The following is a 24,865-nucleotide window of genomic DNA, read 5'->3' on the forward strand; positions in this document are numbered from 1 at the left end:
TATCCTCATTGGAACAATCTGGAAGTGCAACGTAGCCAGCTTTGCGTCAGCCGTTTTGCGCAGTTGTTGTCGAGGCGGAGACAAGTTAGGTGCTCCGAGGAAGAACTAGTTAGCGCAACTTCTTGTGGAGAAGTGTCGTGCGTTGTGCTATAAACACCGAGTTGACTTTAGGATGTCAGTGTTGTCTGTCGTCAATTACAACTACAAAACAGACATGCTTGACACAGTAATTCGTGATCCGGGCCTCCAGAGCACCATGGATCAGAAGCCATGTCGCAAACGACAACGGCTCGATCACCTCACAGCAGAAGAGAAACTGCTGAGACGCAAAATGAAAAATCGCGCAGCCGCACAGAGTGCTCGTGACAGAAAGAAGGCGCATATGGACGAGCTCGAAGTAGAGGTTGACCAGCTCCGGTTGGACAAAGACAAGTTGGCTACGGAGAACGATCGACTTCGTGAAATCATTGCTGAACAACGAGAACAGATTGACAAGCTGCGCCAGCGATTAGCCACCGTCGAGACCGGAGGGGTCCAGCAGATTGTGCAGAACGCAGTGGAAGAAATTACGGTGACAGATAATTCCCTTGAGCATGCATTGCCCATTAGTGGACCTCAGCCGAAGGACCAGGTATCGATGACACCGTTATTATTTCTCCTGTGGCCTCACCTGCTACTCCTCCTGTACTTGATGGGAACGGAAGTGAGACGGAGAACGTCGATGAAGTTGATGACGGTAAACCCGAAGAGCGTCACCTATCCATATTCGACTATAAAGACATCGTTGATCTTCTGCTCAACCAGCCTGAATATGGAAGCGAACCAAACCGACCGCCTATTATCGAGGTGGACTCCGCACCGCTTGAAAACCTAGATCACATCTATCACAAGCAGCTTCAACGCGAAACCGGTGTAATCCCTAGCAAAGCGGACAAAGCTATAGCGGTTACCGAAGAGCTTCTTGTCCCTCTGGATAATCTTAATGATTCGAGACCTCCATCGTCAATGTCATTAACATGCCCGCGATCTCCATTCTCGAGTGCCTGTTCCTCTGGCTACGAGTCCGATCAGAAAGAGTCGGATTCGACGTTTTCAGACCACAGCAGCAGTGACGATTCGGATGTGATGGCTTGGGAAAATAGCTTTTCTGACCTCTTCCCTGACTTGGTCTAATTGGCAAGATCCCAATGTAATTGTCAATTCGTTCTTTCTCGAAAGTGAATTGACACTTCGAAATTGTACAAAAGCTTGTTTAGCGTAAATTATTAGTTAGCTACGATTAGGATTATAGAATATTATTACTATAGATATCTACGTACCCTATGTATACTTAGGTAGAATGGAGGTTGTCCTGCATTCACAACAAAAATGCATGTCGATTATCATTTGGTCATTAGGACATACGACGATGGACGTGGACCTATGTTTCATCATCATCATTATTATTACTATTATACAGAGTGGTTTTTCGGCGTTGTACAGCCGGTGTTCATGAAATAAAGAAGCGCTTGTGTACATTGTAAACCCTAATCTATTTATTAGTACGTTAGTTATTAAAGTGTCATTACCCGCTACGGTGATTTGTGGAATTCAGTCATGAATCCATTAGTATATATGAAATACAGGTCAGGTTACGTTTCGCCCCACGAACTACAGAATATATACGGTTCCGCGAACAATAGCTGTAGTTGGGCCCCTACCGTCATTTTGTTAACAATCAGCGGGCATACTGCTAGCGCACGCCCACCCAACATATCACAACAGGAAACCCGAAATTGGAGTCGCGTCACTCGTCTCTTTTAACAGTGACAAGAACTCACCGTATTTACCGGTTTTATTTTCAAAGAAAACAATTGGTAAATTATCAATGTAACGAACAGTATAGTCATGAATGCTGAAAATACTAAAGGGTATCATTGATTGAACTGGTATGTTTATGAATTTTCGTTTTAACTGGGTACATATATATGTGGATAGCGGCCATATGGATACTACCCTTCAACTGCATCTCCGATAGTAACCCAACGGCGCAGATCGCTGTCGATCATGTGGAGTACTACCATTGTATCAGCCGGTCTCACTGCAAGTCACCAGACAGGAAGGCAGCCTCCAGTTTTCACAGCCGCGCCGCAATAGGGGCCGAAGCAGGTCACGGACAAAGAAGTATGGGCGCGGCCCGTTTGGAGCCATTGCTAACATTTTGTTTTACGGTTGGTTTATGTGAACTGGCTAAAAGTCAAAGGTGAAGCCGGCTTTCCTATATATACATATAACCACCTATGTGTGCATTCTGACCTCCATTTGCTATATATGTTACAATAAGCGAGATAAGCTTGCCCTCCTCCACATTTAAATTACAACGCCTTTTTGTCGTTGAACTCGTATTATAGGAGAGCCAATTGAGCATAGTTATCTTGATTGATACCTTTACGGTGAAACTGCGAATTGCGAGCTATATGAGATACATCTGGCCAACAAAACCGCATAAATAATATATTACTAAGGGTTATTTCGAATGTCGTAACAACATACTGAAAGTGTTTCTAAGTTCTAAGTATTTAAAAGATGTGGACAAGAAAAAATGTCATTCATTCCACAAATGTTCAGGCAGATGCAATTCGGTCCCTGCACTCCGTGCTGTATTTAACTATGTACTATCGAGTTATATATATACGAGAGAAACTTCCCCTATAACACGCTACTAATATACCTAAACTCTACACTTCATTTATTGTATCGTTTGTTTATTGCTAATTAAGGTACAAAAAATTGAAATAATAGGTTTCTGATTAGATTATTAGATCACTTACGAAGATTCTCATTTACCTTAAATTGAAGATTGTATTTAATGATTGGTGAAAAATGTGTAATATATGCTATACTATGACTCAAAAAAATGTAATTTCATACAAGATTGTTACTGTACTCTACTGTTAAGCACTATAATCTAATCATTTCTAGAATCGTTTTTTAAATTCTTTAAGATCTCCTTTTTTTCCTTAAGTATTTAGAAAAATTAGAACGTTGTTAATTTGTACAAGGAAACTATATTTTTCCTTATTTAGATTTCACTCTATGTTTAGGCGATGATGATTTATTATTATGAAAGGTGTAGAGTTTTTGATATAGGAGCACCGTGATATAGCAAAAGGTTATTGTGACAATACTGTACAGAAATTATTGCAATAGAAAATTCTAAAACCCCAAAGCTTAATTACGGAGTTGATAACGATGAAACAAGAACAACGAAATAACGACGGCAGTATTTGGCTAACGTTTACATGGTCCTACTTCAGGATTTCACTCCCTTGAAGCAGCAGAGGCCCCTGTTTAAAGTCTCGCTAATGACACAAATAATCCTACATAATATGTGTGAATCGAAATATTGTGTTTTATATCAAGCATATCTGCGTATATTGTTTGCACGCATAATTAGGCAAAAGACGAATCGAAAATAATGAGTTGAATATTGTGTGCTTTCAAACTAATCGACTAACTACTAGTCAACGAGGCTAACTCGATACTAGCTTAGCTGATTGCTTACCTGAAAACGCCTAAGATAATTAGGACTGCTACACCTGATTTATTTTTAGAGGACGCTCAAGATGAGTCCTTAATATCAGATCTAATGTCACAGATATTTACCCAAACAAGAATTTTGCTCGAGAAGAAAAACAACATTCGTCAACTATGAAGGTTTCAGAACTACAATGAAAAACGCTAAAAATTACTATTAGATTTGTCTCACATCACATGTTCAACTCACATTTTCTTTTTACATCAAAACGCCCGTTACGACGAACGCTATACTAGTTAGACTTAAATGCTTCGAATTTTACGTTTGATTCCCCCTGTTTGGTATTCCATTGTTCCTTTCCATTCCACGGTTGACTCTCAGAACGAAGTAAAATTACTCCAAATTAAGTTTCCCTCAAGTTTAGCACGCAAACATGCTATAATAAAACAACAAGCACACAACAACGTAAGCATCGTTATTATTCAGAAATAGAAAACATCTAGGTAAATTCTTAAAGTTAAACGAGCATATTGTTGAGAGTAGTGGCTTTCCAATCTGGGTAAGTCACCGCTGCTCAGGTCGGCCATCGAATATGTGGGTATCTGTTAACGTGGCCAAATAACAAAGACTACGTTGTCATAATCACTGTCCTGTCAAGTCGGTATGGATATAGATAAATATGGGTTTGTCCATGTGCACCAGCAACTTTCAGTGACAGATCGATTTAACCATCGTTACAACAACCTCGTTCTCGCAAGTGAACAGAAGTAATCCCAGGTGTGCGGGAATTACTGCAGCTCAGCACGGGCTGATGCAATTCCCATCTATGTTGCGAGATAACCGTCAGCCGTAGCTGCACTCGAATAGGGTTATCTAAAATATACAAAGTGCATAGTCTCAAATGCATATAATGCTCTATTTTAACTACGTATACGGTATTATATTATTGCTCGCAAATTAGTTATCTACGCGACAAAAAGTATCGTCAAAAAAAAAGTTCACATCTTGTCGGACAGTTATTTAACTTATAAGCGAAAACATTTAACAAGGAAGAGTACTCATATCTGGGTAAGTCTGGTAGTCAGAAAGTGACTAAAACAAATCGGCCAGCCCAGAGATTTATAGAGGTATATAATAATTTGGAAATTTTGGGGTTCCACCTTGTGTTCAAGCTGAAGTCCTCCAGTGCCCGCATATCGAACAGGAATCCAGCGCATGTAACCGGCTGAATTCTTATAGACTGTTATTGTGATAGGACTAAGCGTGTTGATAAAGATCCGTCGCAAAGTATTTGTGCCTAAATGCCTTCGTTCGATCATCAACTGATTTTTGTTTAACGCTGTGGTTGGATGGCTTCCTCGCTCTAAAGCCAGTTTAATCCCAAGTTTTAGACTTCTTCGCAGCACCATAAGGCCTTCAACTTATCCCGTTTGCCGAACGGACCTCGATGCGGCGAAGACGGTCTTTTTTCTAAGGCAGTGGATTTATTGTTTTACGGACAGGACTTATTATTCGCGATCCGCTATTCACTCGCAACAATATCAACGCAACCTTCTTTTTTAAAATACAGAAGATCGCTGGCAGTCAACGCGAGTTCTAGACGTTGCATTTTCGGATCAAATCATTCATGGGCGGGCGAGCCGATCTGGTACTTTATAGGGTTAGGCACATCATTAAATTCTTCTGGGTTGGCCCCCAACCTAGAGAGGAGCTTGATCATTGCCCGGAAGCTGATTTCCGATTTGGTCTATCAGGAAGTTTTATTTACTCAGTGACGAGCAAAAGTAGCATTTGTTATCATTTTATAATTTCGTACGCTTCGAAATGTCCACAAAATGTATTCCTAAAATTTCTGCTGAAAGCCAAGCTGCACACGTTTATCGAATATCAATATAAGCGTTCAAGCAGCTGTCGTCTATTTCGATCATAAGATAGATATTGCAAAATTGTACCAGCTGCACACACACCCTAAAGCAGGTTATGTAGGTGGATTTGTCTCAATGTGGCTCATTTAGATAACCTGTAAGTATCTTTAAGAACCTGAGCTGCTTTAAAAGGAAATAGATGAACCATTTGCTTATCCAACAACAAACGATTTAGACATTGGTCCAAAATGAGAACCCAATGACACTTAGTATACCAAAAGGTATCTTGCGAATGAAGTGACAGCGCATCAATAATCGATCTTCACTAAAAGCGATTTTCAAAATCTTCTTATTAACCTAATTGAAAAGCAACGACAGCAAGGATGATATTTTGTCTAAATTTGATGCTTTTTATGAAAACCAAGAGTTGAATCTTTGGTTTCGGCTTATTACTGCTTCTACTGTTTAATAAGTCAGAGTTACCTTTTAGTGCATAAGTAAATGTTATATCAAGATGCCCTGCTGCTCCAAGTACTTTTGTAGTGATGCCGAAGTGAATTCCGCTCCAATAATCATTGATTACATTGCCAAATGGAGACCGACACTTAACGTTAAAGTCTCGATACGAGAATAACGTGATAGGTTGACCTATTCTAGCCGTATACAATGAGACAAACCAGCGATGATACGCGGATGATGGATGATAGCACCTTCGTCATGTAATACGTCTCCATATATCTGTCGTAAAATATCTATCTAGTTATTTCACCATTTCGAGTCTGTTAGAATCGAAATAGTTTCGTGAATATGACTAACTGGAACTAATGAGGAGTTTCATCTTATTTTTCCAGTGTTCATTCATCTGTAACTAAAAACAAAAATTCTCAGTAGTATTTCCAAGGGGTGTTACTACTGAACGGTAGCCCATTGCTGGCATGCAAAGGTAAAATATTTATAGTACAGGTATAAAAGCTTTACCGAAACTAAAGCAATGACCCCCTTATGAACCAGAGAGAAGATAAAACATGCACAATACGAATATTATGCAACGATGTTTACACAGACATTGACGTCTCCGTTCTGAGTAGGAAATATATAGCGGCAGCTGAAATTCATTACCGGTTTTCTGTAACACAACTACAATTCTGGAAGTTCAGCCAAGTAACATATTGTTTGCTTTTTTGGGTATCCAATGTATTTTATTACGATGTCCTAAACAGATTACAACGATGCCAAGCTTTTGGAGAATGATAAAAAATTTTTTTTTTTTAATTTGACTCTAGGGTGCCTGACACTTTCCGGTTTCAAGATCTCTTTGGCCACTACCGAGCATTGCGCGGTGTGCGCACACGCTATCTTGCAGCTACCCAGCTTTTTAAAGGATAGAGCACGTTTATATGATACTTTCCCAAAAATGCCATGCTCTGTAGGTACTGGTTTCGTTTTAATCTATTGTAGACTATCTGCTATTGACTACGAGCAAATTCAAGGTTACAATCGGTCTCGAAGAAATTATGGCCTTAACCTCCAATGGATTCCTCTGCAGTAGATTGCACGATCCTGGTGACACCCAAAGTGATTTGGTTGAGTATTGTTTGCTGTATTTACACAACTGTATTTCAAACGATGTCACACCATTTACCTGGCATGTATCAAAGTTCTCGCAATATGTATCCACACACATAGAAATAGACACGACGCTTTGCCCTATCAAAGATAACCAACGGGCAAGGTTTGCTTTGCCTGTTTTTTTGCAGCACTTTGTCATTATGTAGCTGCATTTAATAGCTGTGCAGTTCTTACAATCACCTACCGTCACTGAGTACGATCTATAAAATTTATAAAGTGCATGTGTATGTACACAAGATCCATTGCTGCAAGCTCTGTTAGCGGCATATAGCAACGCGACTTGTGTGAATAAAGTAAATTAGTATGTATGTGTGCATATATTGTTCCACTCAATATATAGTAATGGCAATCAGTGCTAAAGTTTATACTAAGAAGCTAATTAGTGCAAAAAAAACTACAGCTTGGCTGGGAATCAGTAGGGGATCACATTTTTTTGCATCTACCAATGCACTAAGAATCTTGAGCACCTAGGAATAGTTAACCTCGAAAATACGTGGATGTAAAATAGTGGCTGGAAACGAAAAATCACAATCAATTCTTGTTATCAGGATAATCATTATGAGCAAATTGGCTATATAACAGAAAATATTTGATTCGATTTATACAAAAAATATTGCAAACAATGTAAGAATATTTAAAAATATATGTTAAAAATTAGTAAAAAATATTAGCCATAAAAGCTCACATATTTTGGAGGATATCGGCATCTTTTTTAGAAGTCTGAAGGCTAATGCCCACGCAACGTCACGCGTTTTGTGTGGGCTGGGGAGTTCATGAACTAATTAGTTTAGAATAAAGTTGGAGTAATTTGGAAAACTCTTTAAAATAAAAAAAAAATCCATTTAAAATAAAAGTTGAAGTTGATAGAGGTATTTGGCCAATATATTACTCTTAGAAACAGGTTAATAATAAATAGGTTAATAATAGAACAGTATCAAGGTCGTATTCGATTTTATTAAAGTCTTTACAAAAAACTCATCTTCAACTTTTGACCTTTAGCCGTGAAATGTTGGCGAACACCTATTATGCCAATGGTCTCACATCCATGTGCGTGATTCCGAAGAAGCTCTGAATACGGTAGATATACATAGATCCCTGAACTGCCATAAGACTAGCTGGTCGTCCCGTGAAGCTTACAAAGCCTATATATAGAATAAATACCCTGGCATTCCACTGTAAGACATATAATGAGCTAAGCAAAATCGAAAATCTCCCCTGTTGCTTTAGTAAGTTCACCGTATTACTATGGGGTGTCACAGATATCTAAACAATCAAATTGAGCCGTTTTAGTTCACAAGCCCGTACATGTAAAAATAGTTTGTTAGTTATGTCTATAATCTGTAATCAGCAATTCTCGTACGCATAATGTTAGACTTCGCTGGTACTTCATTAAGAAGCACATGTAATTTATATGTATTATAGAATCAACTAATTGTGACCCCACTCACATGATAGCAAAATATCGATATCGAAGCTACAAATCACAAGCTAAAATTATAAGGTTGCTTGCGTCAGCAGGTTGTTATATGGAGATTAACAAAGAACTTACTTCTTTCTTCAAAAATAAAGAAATTTAGACCAGTAGTGTGTTTCCTTGTTTCGTATCAGATTTTTTTTTATCTCTATTCAACGATTCAAGTTTTTGAAGCAGTATTTTTTTTATTTATTTGGCCCTAACACTTCGAATCCTTGCATGATACATAATAACTATAGACTGTTCGAAGAGCTAGTGTCACCATATCAGCGAATCGGTAGTACCTCTTCGTAATCAAACTATTTCGGTGTCGCCTGAATTCTCTTGCCGCCCGTTCCTTAAAGGGCCGTTTTTTTAATTAGAAGTTTGCTATAAGTCGTTTTCTGTTTCAGCTCTCAGCTGAAAAAGAATCTGAAAGAAACTGTCAAGAAAACTGAAATTTTGAAATGAATTGCACATAATCATATACTACGTTGTAGTTGGGCTTACCTTGATAGTAGGATGACATGAATCTTGATTTACTTGGAAATCTTGACGGCGGCCTTCTATTTCCAAGACGAACCCTTTGTTTTAGTGTAATCTACATCTATGTTGAATTTCTATTATATTAGAATGCCTTCATGAGACCGAAAGAGAAATATGACACAGAATCAGTTTCGTGGACATTAGTCTTTACATCAAAGACCAGCTTGGTGTCCTCATTCGCTGATAGAATCCACTAATTACATGAGTCTTTTTTATATTTCAAAAATTGCTTTTATGTTCATCCTAAACGAGTGTTAAAGATAGCCTTGCAATTCATAAATTTGCTTATTTACTAGGGTATGCTCAATCAATCATGTTCTTGGCCAAAACGGTAAAAAAATCGAGTAAACCCGTGCATCGTATAATGTACTGCAGTCAACAAGCTTTATGGCACGTAATGTAGTAACATTTGGAGTGCTACCTACCTATTTGACTTAATAAACTGTCTTGAAGATTTTTAGGAGCCTTGACAATTGACTAATAAACATCAACATTTTACCTGGCAACTAGACGCTATCTAGCTACATATTTGACTACAGAAGAGAGTTTTTCAAAACGATTATTTGAATTAGTTGGGTACGAAAACTTGCAACAGGGCTTATCTTTCGACACAGGAGTGTTCAAGAAGCCATTCTTACAGCTCTAGAATAATTAGCCATATTAACTCAGCCATTGTCTAGTTCGTTTTTAGAGATCGGTACTGCTGGCCAATTTGCATTGTTGTCTAAATATTTTTAACTTTTATTATTCACTTAAATATTCTACCACAAATGATCGTCCTCGATGAGTCATTTGATGAGTGTCTGTTATATACACTTAAGTCTTGTCTAATCCCTTGTATATCAATCTGCTTAACTCATAAAAATGATAGTAATGCCGCAAGCCGCTTATTAATTAGTATATAGTGATCGAAGAGTGGAAGAATGTAACATTGATATCAAACAGGGGTGGTTAGAGAGGCTCGCATATTCTAGAGAGGCTAGACATTAGAATAGAATCTTTAATGTTTTATTAAATTTGACTTCTTTACTGCTATTTTATAATTTATTGTGACTGAATACCATCGTATTTACCTATGGTTTCAGCTACTAATACAATATGGTGCTTTTTACAGCGCATGTGATATTGCATTTTTTGAAACTCCAACGAGTAATTGATCTGGGCATCCAAAAATGTTTCTCTTATAGTGCTAAGTTTTTGTTCTATTAAATAACTAAAATTTAGCTAAAATCGTAACCTACGTTACATTCCTTAAATAGCATATGTGTCAAATTCAATTGACACTTTTTATTGGTTATCGGCTACGGCAAGATATTCCAGAATCACAAGTCTTTAGACGCTGACTTTTAGATCAATTTATTATTCTTCTTTGAATGCCATTGCTGCAACCCTGGGCAGGTCAACGTTTTTGCTTACACCGGCTGTTTTAGGTCTCGTGATGGAGGTTGACTGTGACATATTCCACCTCGACCACAGTCAGAAGTAATAGAGAATCCCATGTCTCAGTAAAATTGTTCAGTCGATCGAATTGATCCATTTGCATCTAGATTTTGCCACCGGTGTCTAAAAGGTGACGAATTGTGCATCGCTCGTTTTAAGATGACTAAAAACATCATACAAAAATGATAAGAAACCCGCAGAAATGAAGGGACCTTCAGCTGGACCAATATGCGTTTCCATTAACCAAAAATTAATAAGCGGACCTGGGTATATATAATTCGCGTAAAATGTGATTTCATCAAATCCAAAGCAAGTACGCATAACAATCGATGCTTTCGTGCAGTTTTGAATTTATTAATAAGATTAGGTGTCTACCTACCGTGGCATGATCTGTAGGTGCAATGATTAGGTAGGACATGTCTATGGCATTGTTGACCTGAATGACATTGGCAACACTGACAATAGCGGTTTTGACTTTTTGCTAAGAAATGGAACTGCCATTTGTGCCATCTACAAACGCGCCACATCGGACGAATGCTGTAAATTTCGTGTGCCTCATTTAAGTGAGAGAACTTTATTAATATTATCATGAGTTGTGGTTGAAGATTCAGTTTAACACACAGTAACGCTTGAAAACTATTAGACACTTTTCAATTACTATCGTATGCCGTAATTGGTTTTGTCATACTACAACGTAGGTGAGGTAGTGGGCGTAACTACTTATAAATGTACGGATGGCTGCGAAGAAGTTTCATGGTTTGCAAGCAAATCAACAAGGAGCGCACGATGGCACAAACGGTATAAAACCTTGTCGGCGCCCCTGCCATTGAACAGCAGATCTCCAAGGATGAGCAGGTGAAAATGTGATGCTAATGAACCGTTGAAAATTCAGTATTGGTAATCCAAAAACGCCGTACAACCTTTATTGTATATTGTTGAGGAGTAAATCCTTCTCTAAATATAATATCTATACGGATAAGATTTTTCCCTAATGTGACCTTAATTATTAAAGGACTGCGCAACACTTCAGTATCTGATCCTGTAAGCGACTGAAGCTATACTAATCCATTTAACAGAAAATGTATTACACCTTGTCTTCAGCAAGAAATTGTTCGCCGGTTTTATTTAGGACTTGCTAAGATGGCTTTCCGAAAATTTGTTTTCTGTTTAGATGTATGTACCGTTTTTTAGATTCCTTAGACACATTTCTAGCAAATCGGAAGACATTTTTTTGTGTAATTTATTTAATCTTGGCATAACTTTTTGTTATAACGAAAAGTTTTCGGTATATCGTGTGGCCAGTATTTTGTTCGTTACAAGACAAAAATAGGTATTTTACACACAAGACTCTCAAGACCCGAGAATAAACCCGACTACATATATATAGTCGGGTTTACCCTTACCATCAGAGAAGCACCGATCAAACATTCTTTCAGATTTTTTGTATGAGATATTTAGTCCGAAATGCACGATGCTTAAGAACTGCTTTCATATATTTGAAATGTGCAGTAGCCTTTACTAAATTTTTCCTATTGTTAAATAACTCCGCTATTACAGAAATCACGTTGAAAACAATACTAATAATATCTATCATTATTATTACTATTATTATCATCATTGTCTACCACTTACGGTCTGCAGAAATCGGCTAACCGCTAGAGAGCTAATTAGCTATTAAGTGCGTTCTGAAAACAGAATCAATTAGCCAGCACTAAGAAGGCCCCGTCATTGCATTGTAGAAATCTACCAAAAACCAAGGACATTAGAAGAAAAAAGGCATTAGAAGAGGTTAATGAAATTATTATAGAAGAGCGACGGGTTAAATGGAGCCAGGTAATTGCAGTGGTATAACTACTGGTTTACGTTTATTATAGTTTTTTTAGTGACACATTATCATATCAGCAAATCAACCGCAAAACGGGCACGGAACGAAGCCTGCGGATCCATAAGGTTATTGCAAAGTGTGGTACAATATTCATAATTATCAATAACTACTCGAATATTCTCAATCGTGACTAAGCTCGTTCTTATTGCATGTCAAAGAGCTTGATACTGCTTGCGTTTGTCGCAGTTTCTCGTAAAAGTTGAATGGCAAATCGATATTTCTATTTGCTCTATGTGCTTCACAAAAACCGACAGACGTTGATATACACCGCGACCGTTGGCTCAGTTGTGTATGCCTTTGCTAAAAGGTACCTACAATTGCTTATTTGACATAATAGCGCGCGTCGGAGCAAGGCAGTACTTTACCATCTACTACTACTTTACTACTACTACTACTACCAGCAACTGAATAGAACGAACAGCAATCTCTGCTTCACAATGCAAGCGGAACTAAGATAATAAAACACAAGATTTTACTATCTGGTGATCGAAAACATCTACAAATATTGCTCCGTTCAAAGGAACAAATCACTAGTATTCATTGCCAGACAGAGACTCTTTACCTTTATGAATACTAGAGTAAAATTATGCATACTTCTTGGGTCTAGTTAATTAATGAGAGATTACGAACTTTTTGTGAATTATCAATAATTCACGTACATAGATAAATGTTATATTATATCAGAATTTAAATCATTTTCATACTAATTAAAATGGAACCAGCTAACAAGCGCACCACCGACAAAATATTGGCGCCTTTATCATTTGGCTAAGACATATTGTCAGCGTAGTTACATGTAACAGGCTTTAAATACCACCTTGAGGAATACAACTTTGACCCGAAAGGTTATATTTGGAGTATGATCTCGCAACTGAAATCTAATACGCTACAATAAACTTCAGAGCTATGTAACATGCGATTTCTTTCTTCTTACAGTTACTTCTTAAACTACTTACAATCTTGTCTCTACTGTATAGTGCTTAAACATTGTGGTTTTTACCAATTCAGTACCGCACTGTGCAAATTAATATTAATTTTTCTTAAGTGTTATCTACCTATTACCTAAATGAAGCCAATAGAAGCATATTGTACTACTATGACGAACGAATGGCACATACCTAAAATCATGTTGTATTTAATTAAAATAGAAGTCATCTCTTACTAAACATATTTTTACTAAGCATTTCCAAAGTCTCATTTTCGGATGCTGTTATGGGGACAGGGACAGGGTTGTCGGTCGTTTCTTTTGCGACGCGATCTGTTAGATTGGAAGTTACGAATGAAATCAATCAGCTTAGCCACCTTAACAATCGCATTTACGCTGGTTAAAAGCTGAATTGTTCCGACACTCTCCGACACCGAAACATGAATTACCCAGAATATACATATTCAGTATACAGATGGAAGATGCGTGATTTAGCGAAGCATCCAACTGCCAAATACACTGAGAAAAAAGCTTAAATATTAGATAATGTTAATTATGAAAAAATGGTAATTTGTAACTGTTACCATAAATATTATGCGGAATGAAAATCGGAGAAAATTCAAGGATTATTAAACTTCTACTCGCATTACGAGTGACTTGGTAAACATAACTTACAATAAAACTTTGTTGAACGCGAATATTGGAATGAGTAGAAATGACTGCACATCATAAACCAGATACCGTCATACTAGCAGAACTGCATATCTTACACGAAAAGAAAGCGCGCATTTCACATAGAGAATCGAACTGAAAAGAAAACTAAAAAAGTTAAATCAAAGTGGGAACTAAATAAATAAACTATTTAACTCTCATATTGCTCCAACTTTTTTTCATATCAAAAAAACAAGCCAATAACCATTATTGCAATGTTAAAGTTCATGCACTAAACAAGTTTTAGTTGTTCCTTAATTTGCGTCACCGGCTTTCATGAATTCTATTAGCTTGACCTTGTTTTCTCAGTTTTCCTGGTCGTATATTTTAGCAGAAAAGGGGAGTGCACTCAAATCAGTCTGCAATCTGTTTCTAGAACAGCAATTTTATACAAAATGTAATTTTTTTTTCAGGAAAATATTAGCTTCTGTTCGTTTATTACCACTGTTATTATTAAGAAAACATTCTTGAATATTTCAGAGAGTCCTAAATGAAACAATACTGAAGTACTTACGTGAACTAAGGGAAAAAAGTATCACGACGAGTTTGGATCTGCCACGCGTTGGTAAAGGCGTTACAATTTCCCTAAAAGATATCTGGTCCAGTAGGCATCCAACTAGAAAAGTTCATCTGACAAGACAGATACCTCTTGTCTACGTTTTCGAAGCAGCTATATGCAACCAATAAAATTTAAGGAGGTTATTTTGTTTTCAAAAAATGTGTCATAAAAATCTCCTTTTATGATAGTACTAGGACCCATATTTCTAACCAAAAGAAGAACGCAATCGTACGCAAATGTTTATTTAGAAATTTTAATTTTGAATAATGTGGTTTGAAGTGTGAAATGAAGTACAATGCACACTGTAGTGGATTTTGTGAAAATTCCATAACATCCTTTACGCACGTTTTCTCACCGGTTGCATGGGTAAGCTTTTAACGATAAGAATATTTTGACTACGTGTACTTGCATGACTTTGTTTGTCTCTTATAGTACAGCTATATACATATTATTCGTGGGAACCTTAACCTGTATGAGCTTTACTTGGCAAATGAATATATCCATTATTCGAGTAAAACTGCCATACACGTTACTGCAATGAAACGAACGAGTGAATTAAAATTGTCAAAAGTTCCGTTAATTAACAATTAAAATAAGTCTTTATGAATAGTTGCACTTCGAAAACCATAATATTCATATATTGCGCATATCACCCAATGTTGACTATCTGGTTCTGTCTATCGCTAACTGTTAGACGTCAGTTAGAAGTCTAATGGCCTCTACTGATTCTACCTTTAAAACCTATTTAGAAAACCCCTTAATTGCGGGTTTTCAGTCCTCAAAACTAATAAAAAGAGTCCATTTTACTACTCTTCTAAAATGTATTTACAATAACAACCTTGCAGTAACAGAGCTCCTTCAAATGTCAGATAAATGAACTTTTTTACCGTCTCATTATATCCCAAAAAAGGATGCAGATATTTCTTCTTTCTGTGTAGCTATTTCACGTATTATTTCACAACGATTTCTTCGACTGAAATAATTTTTCTGTTGTATCTGTCTAAATTAAGGCCCTTTTTTATGTAACGTTGATAAAACGTTATTTCTCATTCACATACTAGTTCACTGGACAAATCGCCTAAAAGGTATAAATTTTATCTTTTCCTTCCGCCCTCTTTCCACTAAAAAATCGCGTGATTTTTAGTATCTACAGATGATTGCACTTGGATAGCTCTCCGCGTCCTCAGTTAGGTAAACGTTGAAGTCCACATTTCGCATCGCATTACACCCCGAGGGGATTCTTGGTTGTGAGACCACCAACATCGTACATACCTGTCGCAATGTTCTGCATCTTCTTGAAATTGGTCAACTTCTCTGCGGACCTATAGGAGCAGAAATAAATTTGTGCCAAATGAGTTAACATTTTTTGTCGATAGAACTAAAACGAACAAACCTACTTTTGCACCAGCAACGTGCCATTTCTTCAATTGGTTAATAGAAGCGGCTGGTGTCACAGAAAGTAGATAACTGTAAATGCTCACAGGGAACTAGCATGGTTTGCCAGTGAGCTGATTTATGTTTGGTCCGTTAATTAGTCCATACGCATAAGCTCGTGGTCAGCTATAAGACTAACGCCGCTTCGCCCATCGGAGGAAGATGCAGTTACCTTTTAAGAAGTTCATGAAATTTCAACGGACAGTCAAGCCAATTAATTATATGCTGTGAAGAGTACTTCAGTTTATTTGTCTATTTTTCCATCGTCTTTATGTCGTAGCAATAAGAAATTGTAACCCCAGCTTACCTGATCGAAGCCAGATTCCTTGCAACTCGCTCAGAAAGTTCTGAGCAGATAATGTCCACTAAAGTAGCCTCGTGCACGGCGGACGGGAGGCCTTTCTGCATTGTTTTTGTACAGCGGGACAGGCAGCACATCATCGCATGGATATCTATTGCGGAGTTCGCCAAACGAATTAACAAGAACTGTTCATCTAAAAACAAAAATCACACACAACCATTACAGCACATTTCAACAAAGAGTATTTCAACAAAGAGTAATAAAATGTGGCTATTGACAAAATAATGATAACATTAGAAATATACTTGCCGACATTTAAGACTATATATCGATAGAAAACTTGCAGTTCCAACGACTGAAATGTGACTGATAGGTCACTCGAAATGTGTTAGCAACAATAAATTACTCACTGATAATATTTTTGCCATATTTGATGAGCATAGATTCGCAGCTTGCGCCGAATTGTTCGATCGAACGTGAGGCGAGCGCCGCGCTCGTTTGGAGCCGGACAGGAACATGTGAATCAAGTGATGGCGCAGAGGACATTCCAACAGCACGTTTCACCCGCTTCGAGCCCTCAGCGAAGATAAGACCGAGATTTGCAGCCGGGTTAGCCATAGCACGCTGAAGCTCCTTAAGATGTCCTCCGGCAAATTGTAGTCCTACATAAAAAATCGACGGGCAAGTGCAAACGTTAGTTTCACAACTTCTGATCGCGGGGATCGCGTTGTTTTTGCTAGAATGGTACTACCTTGTGCCATTATGTTTGACACTAAATCATTTGAGAGAGCCGTGAGTGCACGTCGTGACTTTTACTTCTGCTACTGAAACTGTTATACACTTCTTCAGATATCTAGCTTCTGCCAGCATGAAACAACGTGTACTTGCGGCCGGATTCGAATTTAAACCATCACGTTCATTTAACTTCAGTAGGCAAACACATTATTCACTACTCTATCACGAAGATACTATTTGCTTTGTATAACAAATAAATAGAAAATGCTGCAATTTGTAATATCACTCATAGATTACGATCAGACAGTGCTATGTAACCATACTGAGCACCATTGAATTAATAACGGATCCTGCTGAAAATGTCACCTTGAAGGGCGATGAAAAGCCGGAGAATATCGTTAGCTCCCTCAAAAATACGGAAAATACGCAGGTCACGGAGAACCCTTTCCAGGCCGGTTTCTGACATGAAACCCATGCCACCATGAATCTGAATAGCTTCATCACACACCCACCAAGCTGCTTCGGAACCGAGAATTTTTGACACAGCAGCCTCGAGGTGGTAATCCGTGAAGCCGCGATCCATGTTGCCAGATAGTGCAAATGCAACTGACTAAACCGGGAATTGGAATCGCGAAGAAACAAAACAATGACGAAAAGTAGTAAAAAAGCGCGTCATATAAGCTATAAAATGGTGATTAGAAAAAAAAATATATCAAGGATAAGAAAAATTATTACCAGTACGTAAATATGTGATAATCGACGATGCTGTGGCAGTTAATTTCGGCTGCAGTGTCACTAGCAGGTCTGAAAATGACTGTGACCTTTCCTTTATCAAATCATCATTTGAATAATACATGCCAATCAGCTGCGCAGGGTGATGTAAAAAGAATTCATACACACATCCGAGTACTACCTACCTCTGTCATGTAATGTAGCATGTGCATCCTGGCAAGTTTTTCCTGAACATTGCCAAACGAGGCAATTTTACGTCCAAATTGTTGTCTCTGCATCGCGTAGTTGGTTGCTTTTTCAATGCAGTAACGCATAGTTCCACCCATAACGCTACCCAAGCCAAAACGACCGTTATTTAAAACGGAAACGGCTATCTACAAAAATAACAAAATCACTTGATATATATCAGTGACCTCTAAGGCCATGCATAATGATTGCCAAAACACATCTAATTATACGGTTATAAAAAGCTGATACACGTTTAGTGAGTCATACGTGTATACAAACAATGAACGACAATATACTATTCTACTGATATCTTCCGTATTAAGTTGAGTTTGTTGTCAATACCTTTTTCCATCAAAGCAAGAATTTAATATAAGTAAATAGTATGCTTAATTAAAGGCATGTGGAATAATGCTTTAATATTATTATCAAAATAACATTGTCAAATGCCATCGCATCAGTGTGTGAAACCCCAATATTTCCACATATTTTACGAAAATTGCACCTTCTCCACTGGGGCTTCATTGATTTAAGTGTATGTCGCCTTTACTACATAGAGCATAGGCGAGGCGTTAAATACCTTGAATCCTTCACCAGGTACTCCAATCACGTTCTCGACGGGAATTTTCACATTGTCGAAGTGAAGTGTGGTTGTATTAGATGCCTTGATGCCCATTTTCTTTTCAGGAGGTCCGCTCGTTACACCAAATGCGCGCTCAACAAGGAAACAAGTGATACGATCTTTAACCTTACCGTCTTTCTCTACCGGGGTCTGTAACGTATATAGTCCAATTAGAGCATTATTGAAAAGATTCTCGTTAATGGCAGTATTTTCTACTTCATAAAATACTCATTAATACAGATGGTTTCAGGGATAGCAAATAAGCAAGAAAAAAAAGCAGGTTTATTACTGCTTATCACTTGTGTATGCTATGTTTAACTAAGGCTAATGTAGCCCTACTTTATCATACAGTATTTATAACCTTAGCGAATATCGTAAAGATATCAGCGGTGTGTCCGTTTGAAATGTAAATTTTTTCCCCATTCATTATGTAATGCTTCTCGTCCGGAGCTAAAACCGCCTTCGTTGTGATGCTCATTGCATCCGACCCGCTGCCCGGTTCTGTTAAACAATAAGCCGCAACGGTTTTTCCACTTGCAAGATTCGGAAGATACTTCGCCTTCTGTTGATCGTTACCATATAGAAGCAGTGCTTTAAATCCTGTGAACAAATAAAATGAAGGATAATTTAATTTCTGGCACAACTACACAAATATTCTGCGACTAATAATTTCGACAAAATTTATTTCCCGTGAAATGCGCGCAGGTTAAGTAGCGAGGATGATTCCTGTGTTCGTAATATCTTTATCACAAATAATTCAGTACTGATTCTTTAGTGAAACCACTTGATTGGGTAATGTGTTTCCTGCATACCGATCGATTGATGAGCACCAAGAGTGACTGCAAGAGCGAGATCGGTATAGCCCAAGACTTCACAAAGCTTTCCATACTGTTGGTTATTGGCCCCGATTCCACCGTACTCCTCAGGAACCTGTATCCCGAATGCACCCATTTCTTTCATATGGCTGGTAATTTCGTCCGGAATTTTCCCCTCACGGTCATTCTTAGCAGGATCATTTTTCTCCTAAAAGTTTCGTTAAAAAAACACTAATGTCTTGTTTAGAAGGTCAAGTTCAGCATGATGACCAAAAAGACGAACAGTCAATGAAGCGCCACTTCCGAGAACAATGAAACAGCTTAGTACTGGTGATTAATTAGAGTAAATAGATGAACTTCCACTTGCGCATCTGTTTGCTCGCCTCAAGTGTTTCTTGACATTATAAAGAGTAACATTAATTATTATTACATTGCTGGAAAACGCATCGAACTATCAAAGGGAAGGAAACGTTTTCGAGCTTATGCTGCTTCGCCTGTCTTTAGGATCTATTTTATAGATAAAATGTCAAAAAATATCTATGCTTTATTTAGATGTTTCTTTTTTGTTTTCGAATATGCAGGCGAAAACTTTGCAAAATATAGAACGCCTGCGAAGTTTCTTTGCACTGCTTAAAATAGCAATTGTGCTCTCCAAAAATATTTTGTGCAACATCAGTTTAAAGCGAAATAAAATTTTAAGCAATAAATACTCAGTTTACCAAACAAGTATATACACCATGTAAATAAATTCAACTTGACTAACAACTTCACTAAACTACTAATCAACTAAAAACTACATACCAGTAAAAAGCTTTCACAGGTTGACGCAATCATCCCCGTAGTCTCAAGCTGTTCGTCGGTTAGAACTGAAATCATAGGAAATGAAAATACAAAACGTTTATTCGTTCAAGTTAGTAAACACAGTAAATCTTAAGCTACACTTGACAGGAGAAGATAACTTCTTCTATAGGATTAGAAACGTCATCGAGACACGTAATAAAAAAGGAACATTGAAACCTCACGTACCATCCGGGTAGGGAAAGACTTGTGTGAAATCAGCATCGCCTTTAAATAGGTTCATCACGAACGAGTTGCTTTCCTGTTTCATAGCCAATCAATACGAAAGAGAGCAGATAAATATGAACTAACTATTTTCTATCATACGGTGCCGATATTACGGTATAAACACAAATCGTTAGAGAAGCAGGCTTTTATGAACGCGTACTGTAGAAAGTTAAAGGTTTATATAAGTAATACAACCAAGTAACGGTGTCACTGTAACTGTATAACCAGCGAATACTTCTCATACAATTTACGCTAAGTTCATTGTTACCCTTGTCGTTAACTTGTCGTTATTGTTAACTTTATATATATATTGTCAACTTTATATATACATATATATAGGCCACTTCAATTCGTTAAAACACTTAAGTTTCGATAGAATCCATAGGTTTCTTAAACTGAGCATACAACACCAAAGCCGGGAATCAATTTAAAAGCAAAAACTTACGGGCAAAAAAACAAAATCGATAAAATAGAAAATAAAGATTTATCTCGAATCCAGTGGGGATCAAGTTATAATATAGTATTAGACTACCAAGTCATGCAAACGTCCTAATTGTCAATGAGAAAGCGATCCTCTTAAAAAAATCTCATCAAGTTAGAGACATGCAGTGATGCGTTTACTCTAGGTGTCGCTACACTAGTCATTGATTATTCACACAAACTATGAGAAAATACGATAGTAAATTCTTAAAACTTACAACTGGTCCTCCGCTCTTCTGATGGCGTGAAAAAATGGAAGTCGGTTATTGACACGTGAAAGACGTGTTGCACGTGGAGAACTCAATCAATTAATACCAACTCCCATTGTAACTGTATTCTGACCTTGTTTGTCCATTTATACAAACAACTAATGAATGTTGGTAATGCGTTTTAGAAACAGGCCAATCATATAAAACACCTAGGCCGTAATGGCGCCTTTCGCATCATTCGTCTGTAGAATCGTTCCATTTTGTGAATGATAACCCTTTGCGATTTAGCTACTGTGATCAATAAGAACTGTTTCTTCATAGGTGAACTTCATCGATATTCCTAATGATGAAAAAGCACGATCCAAAAGAAAAGCTCGAAAAACCTACAGCAGGTGCACGACGATCCTTGGGCTCTTCTGCAGAACCTAACGTTGTCGAGAGCTTACGTATGCTAGGAACTGACAGAGTTTCTGTTGCACCAAAGAATTGCGCCGACAAGGACAAACCATGACGCCCTACAGGAGCGGACAAGAGCAGACCGTGACGGATCACGCAGTTTGTAGACGCTCGAAGACGAAGCATCGTAACAATGTTATAGATTTCGTTGGCTTTCCGACGTTTGAAACTGAAACTGGACCACAGGCAAACAACACCAATCTGTTTATTTAAATTTATTTAACCACTTAGTTGCATAATTTAGTCTTTTTTTGTTTTCAGTCTATTTTTATTTCAATATGGAATGTGTAAGTTTTTATAATACTGGGTCAAATATGATTAATCAAGTTGTAAAACATCGAAATGTTATTGTTTATTTTATTTCGGACTTTTATTAAAATATCTAATTGAAGATCTTTGACTAACCGTCTAACCATACGCGAAACAAGCACCTATAAAATATCTTTTTAGTATCGTCGCCATCATCTGTTATTATTTCTGCGACATCATTTAATCAAAAATTTCAGTTCCGCTGCCTATTTCAAATAGGCACCAGTAGTCCCAAAATGACGTTAGATGCAATCGGCCAGGGCACATTCACAGAACTCTGACAGAGGAAAAATACAATAGTCATTTGAAGGTTTAGTCTCGCGATAATTGCACCCGAGCCCGGCCGATAGATTGTGCGAGCATGCCAAGTTCCACTAAGATCAGCCCAACAAATCGATTAATCATTTTGACTTTATTATATTTTGAATACATCACTTTCACGCCAACGTTTATGCCAGTGACGACAACACGAATCGCCCAATTAATTCTCCTAGCGAGAAACTGAAGTCAAGACGAAGCAGATTACGTTCAGACTAAGCACCACTAAGTCGTCTGGTGTGTGTAATACCATAAAGTCACCGAAGAGCTAACCAAGTCATCGGGTCTTGTGCAAATTCAACTACCACCACAGAATACCTACGTCGTACATACTGTGTACAAGATTAGGTGGGCACTTTCGAAGCTCATTATAAGGGAAGTTAATAATCGACTCAATAAGCATCCTAGAAAATTATTTGCTCATGCTATCTCAAGTGAACTTTAATACGACTTACAAGAAATGACAAATGAAGTACTAATAACGGCTCTAATCATTGTTAGCTGTGGTCTAGTCTTGATATAACAAAATAAAGGGTTATTTATGGAAACAACTGTAATAAGCGTCCTGCTTTGCCAGCCTACAGCAGAGTATCTGTGAAACAATTGTTAAAACAAAGAGACTATTACTTCTTATGATAAATTGACCCAGACAATGGCTTGCCGACTAATACTAGGTCTGACCCTATTACGTTGGAGTCAAGGGTGACTTCAAAATTCACGTAAACCCTTGGTTTGTATGCACAAAATATACTCCTCACCCAACGATCTCAAGCATTACGTGTTCAGTTATTGAATAGACCTATAGATTTTGCATTCCCTGCGACTCTTTTGTAGAAATGCTAACTCACCAATAGCTGTAAGCATGTGAAGCTAAAAATACAGTTAAAAATAAACAGCCGAATGAAAATCGCCCAGTAGGAAAACACCAGCACGTCTCAGCTTTTCAATGGCCACTGCTTTAGTACTAATAGACCAGACCACGACAATCGCTAACAAGACATAAGGACAAAGGATACGATTGTTGTGGTTGAGAGGGTGAATGTAAAAGTTTCAGTGTTCCTGATGCTGCTTCCCCAAAGACACCACCACTTCAAACAAATTACCGCGGTCGGTCTTCCTCGTTCTTCGGTCGGCAGTTACCTGTTACCATGTTTTGGTTAGGAAAGGCGCGAAATTCGAAAATAACCGCGAACAGGCGGCGCTTTGGTACTAGTCGCCAACAGCTTAAGCCACGATAAACTAGTTGGGAAAATGTTCGGACTCGATGTTTTTTTTTGCTGCAAATATAATGCCTTGTGGTTGTGAACTTCAACTTGCGTGTGTAAACAAGCGGTACTATTCAAGTTATGAATACCTGAGTTTACGCAACTGATGGTACTGACAGCTTGAATGCATTCTGTAAATAGTATGTAAACGAACTAGAACAGCTAAAAAGAGTCTTGTCTCAACGTAATCCAATAGCAGGTGATTATTGTTAACTTCAAAGGTTTGCATGGTTTGTGGTGATAAGAAAATGTTAGATACGCATTGAGTTCGCTTTACTATGAAGAAACAAAGTAAATCCCGAGAATTTTCTTACGGATATTTTTAGTGTCGTGATAAACGAGATTACCGAGCTAATATGCCGGACTCCAATATTTGAAAACAATACAAACGAAATAAAATAGCGACGTCGCTTATGCCTGGCGTATAGATGTTTCTGTATGTTATAGGATACATTCACTTTGGGGGGTAGATTTCAAGTCGAAGCTAGGTCCGAGTCAACGTGTTAAATATTGCCAGTTAATCTGTTACTAGCACACGACCCAAAAAAATTCTAGTAAGCCACTGTTTCCCAGACTTTGTGAAATTTTGGGTTATTGAACTAATAAGGGTATTCCTATAGTTGTTTTCACTTGTTCTCCACGGTAAACTCTAGTACGAAATTAGGTTTTTACTTTCAGTTCAATCCAGTATCATTCCCCTAACCGTCATGCCTTACATATTAATAATGATTTCTCGCTAAAACGTGTTTTTTTACCTTATCACTTTTATATCTGCTTTATTCCTCTTTTATCATTTTTCATTACATCAGCCTTTATGAAATGCACCAGTTGACAAGCTATGATATATAAAACTTCAAATACACCTTGCTTTACCTATGTCTCCTCAGGACTTTCATCATGACTAGAGGTGCCACTTATCATGCAATCCGCTGCTATCGCTGCGGTTTATATCAGGTGAAGCAAGTAAAAAAGAGCGGTATCTTTCAGTGCTTCAAATGTCGCGCCCAACAGAAAGCTGCAAAAGAATTCTATCGAGGAGCATCGGCGGAGTGCCGGGAGGTTTGTGCTATCATATATATTAATTCTTAGAGTGTTCGTACAGTGAGTACAATGGAAACAATGGGTGACTAGTGGATATTTACCATGTATATGATATATTACTGTAGTAACCAAAATGATTTCAGCGTACTTTTATTCGCTTTCAGGTGTGGCTACCAATCGACCACAAGACTTATGTTTTCGACTGAATGTTACTTGTGCGTGTAGACTTCTCCTCTACCCGTTTTAAAATGTTGTAACGCAAATACAAATCGAACAAAATTTACTCGGGCAAAGGGCACCATTTTGATGAAAAGTCTGTTAGCTACAT

At 37.8% G+C, this 24,865-nt stretch overlaps 3 protein-coding genes across 10 annotated transcripts in view; 2 read left to right on the plus strand and 1 right to left on the minus strand.

Annotated features, from left to right (window-relative positions):
- LOC111251100 (uncharacterized) overlaps positions 1–24,865 on the plus strand; it is an 88,168-nt gene that overhangs the window by 60,830 nt on the left and 2,473 nt on the right. The window contains exons 1-3 of one of the 5 annotated variants that reach the window (XM_086990324.1): positions 23,415–23,695; positions 24,484–24,555; positions 24,702–24,752. In XM_086990324.1, coding sequence (XP_086846450.1) covers positions 24,744–24,752 — 9 coding nt within the window. In that variant the 5' untranslated portion in view covers positions 23,415–23,695; positions 24,484–24,555; positions 24,702–24,743. The other 4 variants (XM_022807392.2, XM_086990322.1, XM_086990323.1 and 1 more) reach the window with 4 other exon arrangements.
- Xbp1 (X box binding protein 1) lies at positions 13–1,524 on the plus strand. The gene has a single exon (XM_022806321.2). The coding sequence runs from the start codon at positions 173–175 to the stop codon at positions 872–874; it is 702 nt and encodes a 233-aa protein (XP_022662056.1). The 5' UTR covers positions 13–172; the 3' UTR covers positions 875–1,524.
- Positions 14,760–23,394, minus strand: Acadvl (Acyl-CoA dehydrogenase very long chain). Of its 4 annotated transcripts, XR_015328498.1 has the most exons (14): positions 23,335–23,394; positions 21,536–21,779; positions 21,158–21,175; positions 20,421–20,493; positions 20,196–20,260; positions 19,392–19,602; positions 18,941–19,179; positions 18,538–18,729; positions 17,918–18,106; positions 17,367–17,610; positions 16,676–16,927; positions 16,272–16,458; positions 16,012–16,136; positions 14,760–15,852 (listed from the first exon to the last, which is right to left on the minus strand). XR_015328498.1 is itself a non-coding variant. In XM_086990319.1 (13 exons), exons 1-13 carry the CDS (start codon positions 23,379–23,381, stop codon positions 15,753–15,755), a joined length of 2,061 nt encoding a protein of 686 aa, XP_086846445.1. In that variant the 5' UTR covers positions 23,382–23,394; the 3' UTR covers positions 14,760–15,752. The 4 variants fall into 4 exon arrangements, 3 of the variants coding, with proteins under 3 accessions (XP_086846445.1, XP_022663787.1, XP_086846446.1); XM_086990319.1 differs by lacking the exon at positions 16,012–16,136; XM_022808052.2 differs by lacking the exons at positions 16,012–16,136; positions 23,335–23,394 and adding an exon at positions 23,080–23,328.

This window comes from Varroa destructor, unplaced genomic scaffold (genome assembly GCF_002443255.2).
Source record: "Varroa destructor unplaced genomic scaffold, Vdes_3.0 BEIS01000005.1, whole genome shotgun sequence".
Taxonomy (NCBI): Eukaryota; Metazoa; Arthropoda; class Arachnida; order Mesostigmata; family Varroidae; genus Varroa; species Varroa destructor.